This window comes from Belonocnema kinseyi, chromosome 1, assembly GCF_010883055.1.
Source record: "Belonocnema kinseyi isolate 2016_QV_RU_SX_M_011 chromosome 1, B_treatae_v1, whole genome shotgun sequence".
NCBI classification, from domain to species: Eukaryota; Metazoa; Arthropoda; class Insecta; order Hymenoptera; family Cynipidae; genus Belonocnema; species Belonocnema kinseyi.
The window spans coordinates 109,288,141-109,305,768 of record NC_046657.1 but is presented as its reverse complement, the minus strand read 5'-3'; the positions used below and the strand labels follow the sequence as shown (position 1 = coordinate 109,305,768).

At 32.9% G+C, this 17,628-nt stretch overlaps 1 protein-coding gene across 1 annotated transcript; it reads right to left on the bottom strand.

The window, feature by feature from the left end:
* Positions 1 to 8,660: 8,660 nt before the first annotated feature.
* On the bottom strand, positions 8,661 to 17,311 carry LOC117173119. The gene is made up of 5 exons (XM_033361516.1): positions 17,048 to 17,311; positions 12,287 to 12,500; positions 10,514 to 10,896; positions 10,336 to 10,435; positions 8,661 to 10,198 (listed from the first exon to the last, which is right to left on the bottom strand). Exons 1-5 carry the CDS (start codon positions 17,107 to 17,109, stop codon positions 9,167 to 9,169), a joined length of 1,791 nt encoding a protein of 596 aa, XP_033217407.1. The 5' UTR covers positions 17,110 to 17,311; the 3' UTR covers positions 8,661 to 9,166.
* Between the last annotated feature and the right edge of the window lie 317 nt (positions 17,312 to 17,628).

The following is a 17,628-nucleotide window of genomic DNA, read 5'->3' as shown; positions in this document are numbered from 1 at the left end:
CGTTATAAGTGGAAATAACGTTCCAAACTTATGTAACCTCTAGAACTTAAAACCAATAAGAAAATTCAAGTATATTTTCTGGTAAAGGATAATTCTTTTATTGAAAAGGCTAATATTGATTTTTTTCGGAAATCATCTGGTTTGGTTAAAAATTCTATTATTTGGTTACAAATAAATTTCTTAAACAGACAATTAACCTACATACTCCATATTTTAGTTAAAAATTCATCTTGTTTAGTTGAAAATTTCAATATTTGGTTTAAAATTTATCCTTTTTAGTTGAACATTCAACGTCTTAGTTAAAAATTAATGTATTTTGTTGAAAATTCGTATTTTTTGGTAGAAATGTAATCTTCTTGGATTTTTTCGTTGTCCCAAATTTTGAAGTTTTCAAAATATTTGAAATTTTACACGCAGGGAAATTTTTAGACATTAATTTACGGAACTGCTCCTTCATTTTATTCACGCTTTAGCGCAAGAAATAAAATCTCGGAACCCTTGCTTTTGGATAAATTTAGAGGATTTCATGAGCTTTCGGAATATTTCAAGCCATTTTTAGAAATGTTTTAAACAATTTCAAGATTGGTCAAACCCTATTTAATACTCTTAATATTAATATTAACATTTTAAGATAAAGAAGTATTTTTTATCTGGCGAGTGAATCGTTAGTAGCAATTTTATTATATATCGCCGTATTTTAAATATTACAACTTACAAGTTAAATAATTAAATTTAATAAAAATTTCATCTTTTTGATTATTTAGCTTTGGCAGTGAGATAAAAATCTAAGGAAAATGAAACGATTAAATTTTGTAGCTTATACTCATGAAACATAAGTATATTATCTTTTTAAAAATACTGTGTATACGATGAAAAAGTTTCTAATTTTATATCTAGTTAGTAAAATAAGAAGATTGATTTTTTAGGTGATATTATTCAATCACCCTAATAGACGAGCTCTGTGAAAAACGATTCTAACAATTGCGATTATTAAAAAAAATTTACAACAAAATCTTTTCTTTGAAAATGTTCTTTGAAAACCTCTCTAGGGATAGTCCATAAATCACGTGATCGGCTTTTCGCTCAATTTCTATCCCATCCCCACGTGAATGTCTCTGATATTATACTGCTGCCCCCCTCCCTGTCCCTATTTTCACGTGACTTTTCAAAATTATTTCATAACAAATTTGAACAGCTTTGGAAAAATAAAAAATAATATCTAAATACATTTATAGTGAAAAATATTATCTTCAGCCAAGTTATTAAAAAAATAAAATATACGGGATTCTAACCTCAGATTATATATACATATGTATTAATAACTACCTCTATCTGACTTACAAATTTAAATAATTAAATTTGCTAACTTTTGTTAAATAAAATGATATACAAATTATGTAATTTGTTACATAAGAAGGTTAATTAGTTAGAAATTGTCCCTGTTATAATCTTTCTTGAAAATAAATGTATAATTAAAATCGTAACGCGATTGGCTTAACCTGATTTTCCGTTATATTTTAGCTGACCCCGCCCTCTTTCCGATTCAAGTGATTTTTGGACGTCCCCATTATTGCGTGATCAGCTCTTTGTACTGTTCTTAAAAGTTCGATTCTTGGTAAATTCTAAAAAAATATTCATCTAGGCAAAATAATTGCTTTGAGCTATAATTACACATATGGTTTTTATTGCCAAAAAATAAATGCTTTAAAAAAAATGATATTGATAGAGATCTAATTACGAAAAAGTAAACTTCCCTGTGTGAAAATCGGCCCAGCTTACCTCAACTGATAATTAGGCGCCAATTGGGCCCCAACCGTGCAACCCAGATAACAAAAAAGCGAATTAATGAACAGGCTAATCAACAGTGAATGCAATCCTACCCGAATCCTAAAATCTTTTTCAATTATTCCGAATTTTTAATTATCAACGCTTATATTGATAAGGCCCATCAGTGTTTGATTTGTCGATTGAGTTTACAATGGGCATACCCATAGAACGTTCAGAATAGGCATTCTTAATTAATTAACAGATTATTTTAATTGTATGAGTAAGTGGATGCAATCCCATCCAAATGCTACAACTTTTCCAATAATTGAGAAATTTAAATTATCAAAACTTATGTTGATAAATCCGATCAGTGTTGCATTTTGTGTTTAATTGGGCTTATACCCACAGAACGCCGATATAGTGAGCACTGTCGGTGTAAACAAGGCTGGCTACAAAATATAATCCCAGTTGCTATTTACATCGGTAAAGTTATTGTAAACTATATCCGTATAGAAATAATTATGGATTGGGATAATTCTGATAAAAATACGCCGTGAATAATAAATTAGGCATGCGGATTGAAAAATAATTAGCAATTCAACCTGAATCTAGCACTCATATTCATTTACATAAATGAAAACATTTCTTAAGCTATAAACTTACATAATAAATGAAGTATTTACGAAAATTACTATATTTTTTCTCTCATCCCTAAAAAGAACGTCTGACCATTAAATTTTGTTCATACAATACAAATTTTCTTTTTAAATTACGATAAGGTTATGATATATTTCACATATCATATTTTTCATATACTTAAAAAAATGAAACTGTTTATGATTTATATAATCTAAAAATTAAAATAGATATTTTCTAAAACCAAAAAAAATCAGCAGTGTACAGTAGCATTTTCAAAAGAAACAACAGTAAATAAACATTTTTTATCAAACTTAGCATTTTGTAATTTAGAAAATCCGCCTGTATTGGTTAACTTGTGCAGCTGCGCGAGCCGCAAAGCCACAGACAGGCTCTGCCCACTAACGTACTCGAGTCCGTTCAAGCTTCCGTAAAAAAGCTTATTTTTATAAGAAAGGACGACGTCAGATGCTTTTAGGACTAATAGCGTATTCGGTTATTCTGCACTGGTGCACTCCGAACAGCACCGAAGCAGGTCAGGGTGAGAAGGAAGAAGTAAGAAGGAACGATCGGAGTGCTCTTGGAGTACGCCAGTGCAGGATAAACAAATACGCTATAAGCTGACTGTTGGAAGAGACTGGAATGCAGGTCAAAAGGAATAATAGAACGGATCGAGAGGGTAAGGAGCTGTATATGAGTTGACGAAAGATAGGGTGAGAGGAGGGAAGGGAATCTCTGAGGGTTTCTGATGGATAGGGGATTAAAGCAAGGATGCCCACTTAGCCCAACGCTTTTTGCAATTTTAATCGCGGATATGGAAAGTAAACTAGCAACCGAAGTGCTAGGAGGAGTTAGGGAAGGAGGAGTCAGGATATGGTCACTCACAAATGCTGATAGGATAGTGCTGTTAGCAAAGAGCGAAGAGGCTTTAAAGGAGATGATGAAAAGGTTGAGATGATACTTTGACAAAAATAGGTTAGAGTTAAATGAGGATGAGTCGAAAGGGAAAGAGGTACAGGAGGTGAAAGAGTTTGTATACCTGGGCTTCTTGTTTCGGACGAATGGGGGAGTGGATGGTCATATAAAAGAGAGGGTGAGAAGGGCAAATGTGATGATGAGGCAGGAGTAGGGGCTGAGGAAGAGGCTTTTCGCAGATGATTTTGTGAGAATGAAATTGTTTGATTCGCTAGTGATAAGTATCTTATTAAACGGAGTGTAGGCGTGGGGGTGGAAGGTAAGTGAGGAGGCAAATAGGATAAAGGAAAATTATGTAAAGGGGACACTGGCGTTGGTAAGGAATAGGCCGAACTATATTGTCATGAGGGAGACAGGAAGATCGAGTTTAGGGATTATAACGGTGAGTGGAGCGTGTAAATATGAGAAATGTGCGGAAGAGGGGGGGGGAGTAAGCTGTTTAGGGAGTATTGGTGGGAGAAGGAGAACAGACGTAAGGGTGCGAAGATGGAGATGGGAAGGGAAAGGTATTTTAGAACGAATGGACTGCAGATGGATGATGTGAGAAGGGTGCACGAGGAAGGAAGGAAGGTATATGAGTTGGTTCAAAAGAATGGAGAAGTGGATTATACCAAGGGAGAAAGCGCAATATTATTTGCGTGAGAAAGGAGAGCAAGGAAGTCATGGACTTATAGCGAGAATGAGATGCGGTTGCATGGGGGATTTTAATAGGTTCTAGCTTTCTAGAGAGAAGAGAATGTGTGCATTGTGCGGGAAGGGGGGTGCAAAAGTTGAGCAATGGTTAGATGAGTGTGAAGAGGTGGAAAGGAGTAGGATAAGCATGGAGTTATTTTTGCATGAAAGGGGAGACAAACGGGCTGTAGCATGAATGAAGGGGGTGTTAGGTAAGAGGAAGAATAAGCGAAGGAAGGAGGAATGGAGGAGGAAAGATTGCAAACAGGAAAGCAAGTATATGTAAGAAAACTGCGAATATTGTAAATAGTAGATAAGTATTATGCATACGAAGCGAGGAAGGCTAGGCTACAAAAGCGAGCGGATTAGATATAAGGTGTGGATGGATGTTAATTTTTAATAGGTAGCTGTAAGAAAATTCTGTAAAAAAATGGCTGTCTGAGCAAGTCAATTTTTTAAGAGCAGCAGGCCGAAAAATAAACGTTTATCTATCTATAAAGAGCCGTCAAATTAAAAACAAATAAGAACACATATTATTTATTACTTTTAACTTTAAGTATTCAATAATTGTACACTTTTTCTATTAATTGGGCATTAAGTGGGCTGCAAAACTAAGGCCCAACTAGTTACCTCAATATGGCCATTCATTGGGCTAACCGTTACAACCCAGACAGAAGCCCAGTTGGGCAGTAATTGGGCTGCACATAAATATTATTTGGTCAATCTGTTTGGGTACCAGCCTGGCCCTAATTAACTTTTCCACGTGGGTCTGTTGTGTAATTTTGTGAATTTCAAAATCTTAAGAAAAATTGCTTCCTATTATTATTACAAAGACTATTTAAAAGATAACGTTATATAATGGCTACCTGGTCCATACCAAAGGTATGCTTCATGGATGACTCCGTGAGGAAGGGAGAAATGTGAGAAAGGATGTCTATATTCTCTAGCGATCAGCGAAGAGCCCCATAAAGTCGACATGTGAAACTCCCGAAACGGACCCATTAGTATCCAAGGTCTTTTGTTTCAAGCTCATTCACTCTACTGACACTATTTTTATTAACTATTGGTCACGGTAATTTTCTTTCTTCCTTCACTTATATGAATTTTTTCATGCAAGCTCTCGTGTTTCTGTGACGTCTTATGTCTCTTCTAACTAGGGTTTCATTTACACATTCTAACCATTCTTTGCACGGTCTGCCTCTGGGTACACTGCCATTTACTTTACCTTGATACACTTGTTTCGTCAGTTGTTCATATTTCATTCTCTCAACATGCCAGAAACATCTTAACGGCAATTCCTTTCCCATGTCTTAACTATAAGTGTCTCTTCTGCATCGAAAACTTTGAGGATTGTCTCGTTACTCACCTGCCCATCAGAGTTTTCCCGCATATTATGCGTAAGAATTTTATGCCAACTGCGTAAATTTTACCCTTATCCTCGTTCATGTGTCTAATATCTAACTCCTTATCTATCTTTCCGTCACAAGTAAATAGGCTACCGAGATATACGTGGTTATAAACTTACTCTATTCTTTCATCATTTACAACAACGTTGTATATTATTGCCTCACTCTTTCCTTCGAACAACAAAATTTTTATTTTATTTGCGTTAATTTTAAGGCCCATGCACTTCATGCTTGTATTCCGTTTGTTCGGACTACTTTGCAAGTCTTCGATTGCTTTGTCCATTTATCATCTGCGAATGCTAACCTACGTACCCTAATTGTTTTGAGATTCTCAGATTGTTTGTAGAAGAGGGCCATTCTTAAACACTTGTCCATGAATATAATAAATAGCTATCAGGTCATAACGCATCCTTGTCTAACACTTCGCATAATATCGAACCAGTCACTACATATTGTTATTATTTCTTTAAGAAGCCTTCCACTGACTCCGTATTGACATTAACTTACGACTAGAAATTACTTACTTCGAATTTACTGATTCCTAGAAGACAGCGCCGAGCAGTTTTATCATTCATGGTGAGAGAGGAGCCCACGGGGTTGAGTTACTTGCTTAACCATGCGTGAAACATCAGCAGCATCGCAGGGGGCGGCACACGGATACTCATGCGCGTATATTGCGCAATGTTATGTATTTCAATTGGAAATCGTTCACATGGTCCTGACCGTTTACGTTTGGAGGCTCTGGAAAGAGCTTGAAGGCCATGTCCGAAAGCGAAATTCAATCCAGGTTCCAATGTATATTATTTTAATTACTTATATATATTAGGGTGGCCCAAAAAATGAAATTTGAGAAATTTCAACGGGTGCGTTGACCATATCGTTCTCTTAGGGAAGTCAAATATATTTACCCGTGTTTTTTTATTTGCAAAATAAATATTTTTAGCCGTTGCTCTAGCCATTTTTATGTCTTTTGGAGTTTAGCATGTAAAATGTTTTCAATTTTTACTTCTTCCATTTTAGTCAGGAAATTATGTGTCAATTTATTTGAAATTTTACATGCTTGATCACTTATCAGTGAATATTGCATTTCTCGCATTTTTATATCTCAGAAATGTTATGCAAAAGTTTTAGGCATATCAAAAATTGCATAAAATGTCAATATTTGCAGGCTGATTGTGAGCCTCTGATATAATTATATAACTTAATATTTTAAAGCGATATTTTTGAAACTATTGAGAACAGATTTCTAGAACAAAAAAAATGAGCAACATTTTAATTCAATTGACAGAAGAGTAAGAAAAGCTGATGAAAAATGACACATTTAAGTTGAACACCGGCTGAATGAAGGGACTGCAGGTAGCCGGCTGCAAAAAAAGTTGACCCTCGGTCGAGTCGCTCATTGTGCACCGTATTTGCTGGGTCCGAAACTACGGCCATTGACAATGAGTAGAATAGCCGAGTAATAATAAGTTAATAAATCTATTACTGCTCTTAGTCTAGGAGCCAGGTACACCCTGGTGGCCTTTTCAATTCGGATGCAGCCACCAAGGTTTTTCTTATGTATTTTGACCCACTGAATCCAAATTTTTTAGGTGGCTCGTCGCCCGAGTGGTCGTTTAATTGTTATTAACATTTTTTTAATAACAAATAGAACAATTGACTTTTTCGGCAAATAAAAAAATAGATTCGCTTAAACGAATAACTTTCGAGTGAGACGAGTTGAAAGTTCAAGGGTTTTCGAGCGCGCGCGGCTGACGTGGACGTGTATGTCTATCCCTACGTCACTCGCGCCTCGGCGAGCATTTCGTTGCGCAATGGCATCAACATTATTGCTACTTCTATTGCGATTAATTTTTACCTATATTTACTTATTTTCGAAATTTTTCGTTGTCAATAAATACAATTCTTTGGATATTGGGATTGCAGTAAAAAAATGTTTTTCATAGATTGAACATGTTGAATATTTACATTTATTTCACAGCAAACTGCCAGACATACACGTCAATTTTTCTATTTGTTATTAAAAAAATGTTAATAACAATTAAACGACCACTCGGGCGACGAGCCACCCAAACAATTTGGATTCAGCGGGTCAAAATACATAAGAAAAACCTTGGTGACTGCATCCGAATTGAAAAGGCCACCAGGGTGTACCTGGCTCCTAAACTACTCCGGGTCGAAGCTGTAACTGGCGTTGGGACTTCTGTATATTAAATCAGAAAAGTTTGAAGCCTCAGAGCAACGGCTAAAAATATGTCTTTCTTTTATAAATAATTTATAATTGTATCTAATTTCAAGAATAGAAAATTTAAACTTCATTTTTTGAAATTCTTGTAAGAAACGCCTGTACGGTCGTGCCCCGCCTTCCCCTAGTCTTTACGGAGAGAAATTTTTGCAGATTAATTCACGGCACTACTCCTTTATTTTATTACGATTTGGCGCGAGAACTAAGATCTCGGCATCCTTGCTTTTAAAGCACAGGTCTCGAAGTTTCAGGCATTAGACCACGCCCCTTTGTTCTGAGGTCTCGAATTCTATGCTTTTAGATCACAGTATACTAGTCTTTAAATCACGTAAAAATTGTAGCTCTAAAATGACACGCTTCCGTGAAAAAATCTCTTGAAACTTCTCTCCGTCTAGGAAACACTTTTTTTTTTAAAGAAAATATTTTAAATAACACTTCACTACTATAATCTCCTTTCTACATAGCTATGATCCCTGTTTTTTGTTAAGATTGCGAAAGGCAAGAGACTTAGAATCAGTCAATATATTTCTAGGGATTAAGTTTATTTTTGGTCCAATATTTTTTCAACAGTGTAATACTTTATATTGTTTATCAAACTGCAACAATATATGCAAATGAAATTTAAACAAAACCAGAAAAAACGCACACCATGATATTTAAAATACTTACTACAAGTGTAAGTCGTGTGTAACAATTTTTTTTTAAATTGAAATTAAGAAACAAAAAATGGATACAAAATCGATTTAAAAGAACAAGATGAAAATCATTTTGACATGTTAAAATTTAAAAGTGAGATATAACTGTCAGAATTAAAAAAAGACTGCAGATGGACATTAATTTAAGGCCTGGAATCTCATTTTACTTAAAAAAACGATCAAAAATGAAATTATGCGAATCAAGTGTTTTGATACTAAAAATCTAATCGGATCTAATCTAGGGTTTATAATCAAACACTATGATTCATGTACAATTTTTATGTATCTATTTTTAGCAATGCATATGTAAAAAAACAGAATTAATATAAGTTTACTTAAGAAATATTAATAACATACGCAAATAAAAAACAACTTATTGATACGAAATCAGTCCTGGATCCTATGGAGATCCCAAGAGAGTTCTCGAATTGTTTTTGTAAGTTGTATTATGACTGGGATGCACATTTATAAATTTAAGATCCAAACTTTCTGACATAGAACCCACGAGAATCACAATCGATTCTATGTTCCTAATTTTATTCTTTTATTAATGAACGCGGTTCAAAAATTGAGAACCCACATTGGCACAAATCTGCATTTGGTCGCTACTTTATTATTATTTTTAGCTCTAGAGAGATCGTGGTAAATTCAGGCAATACAACACATTGGGGTACCCAGGTGGGGACTCTGAATTGCACTGCTGTAATTATAATGTTATATTAGTGTCACATCACGGAAAAGGTAATAAAAGATGTCAGTGACAGAAGCACCTAGCTCGAAAATTCCATGGCAGACCAGAGAATATAATAAACATAATAGAACAGCAAAATGCAGTAAAAAGAATAAAATAATGATATAATAAAAAAGAACAAAAGAGAATATTTTAAGACTTGAAACGCATTAGGGATCCCACGTTGTATGAAGGAATAAGCCTTTATAGAAGTCTTGATTTCATTTATAGCTGATAACCCATTCATAATTTCGGGTTCCGATCTCTCTTCCTTGAAAGGATCTATTTTAAACTGGAAATCAACTTCAGATGTTGAATTCCCATTGTGGTGGTTCTTGGTATTTTCTGGGTTCTCCGATAGTCGCTCCTGAAAAATTTGGGGTCCACCGTTCTCGATAGAGTTCTCGTCGTTTTTCGGGATTTCTGATGTTCCTCTCTGGCAGTCTACTTGGGATCCTATACCCTCATTAGGATTCATCGTAGGCTCCGCTGGTTTGGGTTGGGAAACGACTTGGGATCTTCTATTCACAGAGTGTAACCGGTTCAACCCTGTCTCAAATCTAACCCTGGAGGATGTCTCGGAAGCCATCTTGATGATCTGTTTAGTCAAAATCCCACTCAGGAATTCGGTTTCCGATGTTTCTTTTTGTGAAGAACCCATTCCAGCCCCGGAATTAATTTGGGATCTTGCATTCCAATTCGGGTTTGTAGCCTTTTTTGGGTTTTTAGACCTCCCCGTCTCAGATCCCACTTGGGCAACCACACTTTGGACTGCTTTCCTAATTTGAATTCCACCTTGTGAAATATTTACGATGGGAACGTGGCACTCCCAGTAGTGTACATGATAAACTATATCTCCAATTTTTAAGTTCTCCAATAATTTATCGGATTTCAATTTAATTTCAAACTCCCAGCCATCAATTTTTTCAGCATAACTATTTATTTTACCGATAGAAGAGAATGAATCTTTGAAAATTCCTGACGCTATATTGAATACCTGCAACCATCCGTGTCGAAACACATTTCTTGGTGAAATGTATCCTTCTACCAAAATTAGAGACTCTGATGGCATCTGAAAAAAGAAATTATATCAAGGACATGTATTAGATGTAAATACAGGCTAAATAATGCCAGGAAAGATTCTAAGACAGATTTCTACATCACCCACTGACAGGAAAATAGAAACTTTAGTCGAAAGAAAAAAATTACCTTCGTAAGTTTAATTATTTGCCCGAGCGGACAGTAGTGCCGCTTAAACCCGCTTCTTTCTGTAAATCCTATCGCCTGACATGGCTTAGTCATTCGCGCTCTATAAAAATATTTAAGTAATTAGTATTAACTAAAGTGTATATAATAATTTTACAAGTAAGCTTTGAAAAATGCTTACAATATTTTTTTATCCGAACGTTTCACCGAAATAGATGTTCGTTTTGCAGAACCCACATGGAACCCAGTTTCCGATGTTTTCTCAATTTCAATTCCATCTTCTGGAATTTCCACGAGGGGAAGGAAGCACTCTTTCAAATGTTCATAATATAATTTGTCTCCAATATTTACATTCTCAAGGCATCTAAATCGATGAGAAGGAACTCTAGCTTCTAAGGTGTCAATATCACCATTACAACCAGCAGTTTTAACAACATGACCAATCCAAGAGAATTTATTTCTGAAAATCCCTGAAGCTAAATATGGCAGCAGTACAAATGTGCCAAGTTTAATCCTAGACCCTAAGGTACATTCTATCAAGATTGTAGTAAAGTCCGAAGATGTCTGAAAAAATTTAATTAAGGCCATTAACAATGAGAAAAAAAATGGTGTGGAATAAAGTACAAAAGTTGGGAACCTTGCGCAAAGCCCCTAGACTCGGCTCCCTCTTTGCGGAGAACCACCGCATGGGAGAAAGTGGTGGGAGAGCGCGCGGACGCCAGACACACATAACGCTCTCCCACCACTACCCCCCATGCGGCGGTTCTCTGGGAGCGCGTCGCGTGTGTCTGGCGTCCGCGCGCTCTCCCACTACTTCCCTCTATGCAGCGGTTCTCTTTATAGAGGGAGCAGAGCCTAGGCTCGGTTTGTAACTTCAAACTGGGCTCATCCGCTCTCTATTTATGATATAAACTATAAAGAAACAGAGAAAATGTATCCCACTCTATCTCTTTGTGAATCTTACTTCACGTCTATCTTTTACATTCCTGCCCAAAAAATCAGAAAGATTCTGCAAAGAAATTTCTCATAGATTCTGAAACAGTCGGCAAAATTTTCTTTTCAGATTTTATCACAATCTTTCCGAAATCTGCACCCGAATTTTTCAGTTTCTTTCCCAAAATTTGTCCCAATATAATTCTATCAGATCCTATCAGAAGTGTCCCACTAGTGTTCTTTCCGATTTTATCAGAAATGTCCTATTTATTTTTATCAGATGATATCAGAAATTATTCATATCAATATTAATAATAATATATATTATTTTTGCAAATTATTGTTATTAAAAAATTAATAATAATAATTAGAACAACAAAAATAATTGTTAAAACAAGGTTTAAAAATAATTTCTTTTCCCCTCAATTTTTTCACTAATCTACTATTAAAATTATTAAACAGCTATAATTTAAAAAGATTATTTAATTAATAAAATTGTTAAATTTCGAAATGCATAAAATGAATAATTTTTTACTATCTAATCCTTCAGTGTATTTTAATTTTTTAATTTTATTTACAATTACACAATAATGACATGACAAGTTCTATCGAATAATATTTATATAATAATATTACATGATTTAGTTTTCTGATAAAATCTGATAGAAACTGACAATTATATGCGCACAGGACAGTTTCGGAAAATATCGGAAAAAATGGAAAGATACCGCTGGGATACTTTCTGATAAATTCTGAAAGAAAATGGTGGTACAATTTCAGAAAGAAAGTTTTATCAGAAATTTCTAGCACAGCAATACCCTCTACTCTATCTCATTCTAACCTGTATCTGTCCACGTTAACTTGAAGGTTTGACCCTGTTGGAAGCAGAAAGATTTTTAAACTTGATATCTCCAATCTTCAACTTGATAACTGATATCCTAATTTCTGTAGACGTGAGTTATTAAAAAACTTTCCCCAGGGGGGGGGGGCTATACACAGTAGAAAAAATTAACATAAATACCTTTGAGATTTGTTTAATTTTTCCAATCGGACAATAATGCTTATTGTCATCCAAATCCGGATCCTCATCTGAATCAGTGTTATATTCTGATTCCGAGCTGTATTCTGATACTGAGTTTTCATCTGAATTCGAGTTATCATCTGAATTTTCGTCTGAACCCGAACCCGAGTCATCTTCAAATTTAACCCCACAAAATGAATTTGTTATTTGGAACCTGTGAAGAAAAATCAATACATTTTTTATATGATCATTGAACTGTTAATTACAAATTTTTACAGGATAAATCCATTGTCTTAATATCAGAGTTAGAAGGGGGAGAGAGCAATATTTATGAAACATAGGGAAACTAGGATTTTTGGTCCATTAAATTTATGGTTGAAATGTTTTCAAAAATTCATGGAGTTACAGGATTTTCAATTTTGAGACTCGACTTTTTAGAAAAATCCATATCTCCCAAGTCGGTAATTGAATTTTAATTATTGTCACAGATTTATCGTATAATTTATAGGCCTTTCTAATGCAATTCAAAAACAAACAAAATTTCAAAAACAGGATAAAAATAACAAAAATGTTATTCAATTTTTCGCTCAAAAGCTACTTTTTCTTTTAATATGAATATTACGACCGTCCGACACAATGGCGATAATTCAAGAAACAAAGTTCAAAATAACTCGTAGAACGCAATTTTGAACTAATTCTTTATTTTGATTTTTAGAAAGTCAGTATTAAATTGATAATTGAAGTGTGCAAGTGAACTTTAAATTGTTATTGTTCAAAAATGTTTGTTAATGAAAATAGCAAACGAATGTCGACTTTTTCCTTGTACTTCTATCTTTTTGTAAAAAAAACTTTCCTATGCTCACTATCTCAGCTAAGGCATATTATTTGTTATAAACAAATTATAATATTAAATAGTAAACATAATGAAACTTTGAAGTAATATTTTGCGATAAGATTACCTGCTATTATCAAGAAGTTGTAATTTGTTATGATAATATGTCATTCAATATTATTTGTTAATTTTATAAATAAATTATATAAACAATTGTCCATGTGGATTTTTAAAACAGGAAAAGATTGTTTTTGCCATTATTATTGTGCAGCGATAATATTAACGATGATTTGTGATGAAAATTTGTCATTTGATATGATTTGTTAATTTAAAAAAACTAACATTCAAAAGAGACTGAAAGTATGAAAGCTTTGTTTTACAAAAAATATAGATGTAAAAGGTAACAATTAAATTTTGTCAATATTTGCATTAAAATAACATTTTTAACAGCAATTCAATGATCGACAGCACATATAAATTTTTAATTTAATTCTAGCTTTTTTCTAAAAAATAAAAAATCTAACTGTACCAGTCATTGTCCATTAGGGTGGTCGAAATTTGTTTTTCTTTATTTTCATGCATATTGCCCGGAAATGTATTTGAATGCGATTTAATATATATATATATATATTTAAATTTTCCACAAGTCTCATAAAGTTTAACATGTATGTCCCATCAGAAAAAAGTACGTTTTTGTAAATAATAATCAGAATCGCCAATAATAGCCTAATTTTGTCAAATTTTCAATTAGAGTGTGGCAATAAACATTAAATATTAACAACAATAATTTTGTAAACAACTTACTATTTTTTTAAATAAAATTCTCTTAGAATAAAGCTAGACAAGTGCAGTTTTTTCAAAAATTTACCCTTTTTGTCTGATAATCAATTAGAATGCGGTGAACAAATAATTTAAGTTAACAAAATTAATTTTTTAATCGATTTATTATTATTGGTAATAAGATTTTTTTAAATAATGCTAGAAAGTGGCAGTTGTTTCTGAAATTTTCAACTAATGTCTACTTTTCACTGGAAGTGAATTAATTATTAATTCAATTTATCATCATCATTTAAAATGATGCTGGAAATTTGCATTTTTCTGAAATCTTTAGTAGTACTTTGACTTATTAATTCAGAACAAATAATAAGTAAACCTGAAGCAGAATTGTAATTTAAATAGTATTGTATTATTAAGTGAATTATTTTTGCTTTCTTCCCAATATTTAATGAAAATTAATTTAAACTCAGAATCTACCTAACACGAGAGACAAAAACAAATAATGGAATAATTAGGAGTAGATGGGAGAACTACTTCTGTAAATCATTTGTAAAAGTTTTGTTTTGAATTTTAAGAAAAAGTTTATTACAAAGCGTAAAAGAAAAATTTGCAATTGCACAAATTTTAATATCAGCCCCCCTCCCTCTCTTTTTCACCTGTAGTAAATATTGGTTCCGACTTTTGTCTCTACTAAAGAGGGAATTAAAGTCAGATATCATTTCTACAAATACCTATTTCATTCCATAAAACGATATTCACAAGAAGAAAGAGATGCTTTAAAATATGATTCTCTCTAATGCTTATTTATTATTTGTTCATAACTAAAAAGAAAAAGCAAAATTTAAACAAATATTTCTTTTAACCTGCATTATTTATTACCTGCTTACTAAGTGAAAAAAGGACAACTTAAAATTCGCTGAAAACAAAACACAACTATCTGACATTAATATAGATGAAGATAGTAGTAATAAACACTAATAATTTGTTTATACAATTATTTTTGCTAAATTGAATTAATTATTAAGTCACTTCATCTCAAAAATAGAGAAATAATTTTTAAATTCATTTAAAAATCGCAACTTTCTACCATTAAACAAAGAGTATGTTATTATTAGTAATAATACATTGTCTAATGAACTGTTTTTGTTAACTTGAATTATTACTTCCTTCTAATTAAAAAGTAGACAAAAAGTAAAAAATTTAAGAAAAAACCGTTACTATCTAGCATAAATAAAGATGAAGATAGTTATAAGCAAGTTATTTGTTTAAATATCATAATTAGCGCCAAGAACTCGCAAAGCCCTTTTTTTCAGCTATGAGGATTTGCTGGGACTCTATAAAACATACTTATTGTGTTGACATTTAAAAAGTAATACTTTCTTCGTATTCTACGGCTAATTGTGAAGCAAATTTTTGAGTTTCAACTCGAGTCAGCTAATACTGACAATTCTGAATTAAATTCACAAAACCGTCTTATTTTGATAGGAAATACGTGCTGAACTTCACGGGAACTGTGTCACCTCTAAATATAATTTTTTTGAAACCCCCAAAAAAATATTTATTTTTGTATGGATTTGAACAAGTTTCCGGGAAATTAGCATACAAATTCGAGAAAAAATGTCCAATGCAGTTTTGGGCCACCATATTTTAAACATCGTATTGTCTTAGAATTTCATAAAAAAATATCTATAAAATAATGTTACACCTGCAAAACTGATTAAAAATTCAATCGCAGCGCTTTGGGAGATATGGAGTTTTGAAAAAAGACAAATTTCATGACAATAACTATTTTTTAAATGTCCCAGCAGCAAAAAAATAGTGCACTTAGATCGGTTTTCAAGTTGTGCACCATTACCCAAAGTTTCTGCAAAATTATTGATCAATGTGGACGAAAAACGGAAAATATTCAATGGTATTGAATTAAGGGCAATGTGTGTGGCAAATGTGTGGTCAATCGGATACAGTTCCCCAACTTTTTTCCATAAAAATGAAAAATTTTAAAAACTGAATTCGGAGATGCTATAAAATATCATAACGGGCGCCCGCGGCTTCTTGTTTTAGGGATACTAACAAAAAAATGTATTGTGCTAAATAAAAATTGTCTGCATGTGCATTTTTTTAAGGTTAGGGTAGTTTTTCAGCTCTGTCATTCCGATAATTTGGAAATTATTTATGAAAAAAAAACTTTTTTGTATTTATTGGTAAGTCCAAAGGTTTCGGCCAAAAATATTGTGTAGTTTAGAAGTAACGTTCGGGAGAATTGTAATACACATAACCTCAAAATATACACACGTTTTTAGCAAAATCAAAATTTTTTGAAATTAATCCACAAAAAAGAGTGCGGGACGTCTGTTAGCATGTTCGCTATCATTTCCCAAATTTTTAAGACAAAGTATTTATTATTGTACAAAAAAAGCTGGGGGAACCTAAAACTGGTAAAATCGATCATTTTCTAAGTATCACATGCATTTTTTAAATTATAAAAACATACAGACTTTTCTGATCACATATAGTATTTAATTTCTCAAATTTTCATCTCGGTAGCTCATTTCATGTGGACGTGAGTTATTGCAAAACATTGGCGATAAGGTAGGAATCGGGTAAATGCTACATGGCCTTAAGGGCAAGTATTAGATCTTACATATCTGCTTTACCAAACATTTTTTTGAAAAACTCGCAAATTTCATATCCGGTCATATCGAGTTTATAGTTTCATGAATTTAAAAAAAAATTGCTATAATAAATGATAAGCCGGACGTAACTTTTTGGTCAATTACAAAAGAAAATTTGAAATAAGTTTTTGATCGTAAAAATGTACAAGTATGTCTTTTACTTAATTCCCTCAACTCAATACCAAATCAATATATATCTGATATGGTGTGAGCATGAGATGGTTTAAAAAATGTCGGGAGAGTTTACAAGTAATACATGCCCTCAAAATTGGAGAAAAAATACAAAATCACTAAAATGTCGAAGAGTTCTGTAAATAACAAAAAAAAAAACAGATTTTAGGTTTCCCGCAGAAAATAAAGTGAATATTCTGGTTATGATAAACAGTTTGGAAAATCTTGCATCTGGCCTTCTGATTGAATAATTAAAATAAGACACCATAAAAGATTATTCTGCAAATTTCAATTATAAAAATTACTTACATTGCGTCTCTGTACAATTCTCCTGTCACTACATCAGAAATTCGTGTCGAATTCTGGTCCATTTCAATACTTGAAGAACTTTACTTTTCAAACTTGATAGATTTATTACACTAATTCAAGAGGAAATGTTTGGCCTACGGCGTCGGTGAATATGAATGCACTGATCATTTCTGCGCATTATTTCCACAGTCGTTATCTATGCGCAGAAAAAACCGGAAGTAGGGCGTCCTCTATATGTATTTATTTTTACTACTATTCTAAAAATCTATATTTTGTTTGCAGAAATAAAGCAAAATTGGATTAAAAATTATGCTAGGAAGTACACTATACCTTTGTAAAATTACAGTATTCCCAATAGGCGGGAAACGGAACTTATACGTTGCGTTAACGTAAACCGTTGTAGCCAATCATTTACCTATTTTCCCTGCTCTGACAATATATATATTTTTTCTAAGATATAATCACGCAGTGAATCATGTATATTACATTCTCAGGAAGAAAATTAGAATATTTTTTTTCAGATTTTCATTAAATAACAAATTTACGAATACCTACGTTATTGAAAATAATTAAATATTTTA

Bases quoted from the DNA above. Each gene is read 5' to 3' on its own strand.
- LOC117173119 (XM_033361516.1), bottom strand. From the start codon at position 17,109: ATGGACCAGAATTCGACACGAATTTCTGATGTAGTGACAGGAGAATTG. The intron at 12,501-17,047 runs GTAAGTAATTTT...TTTTCTTCACAG, and splicing joins GAATTGTACAGAGACGCAAT to GTTCCAAATAACAAATTCAT. The intron at 10,897-12,286 runs GTATTTATGTTA...AAATTTTTTCAG, and splicing joins AAATTAAACAAATCTCAAAG to ACATCTTCGGACTTTACTAC.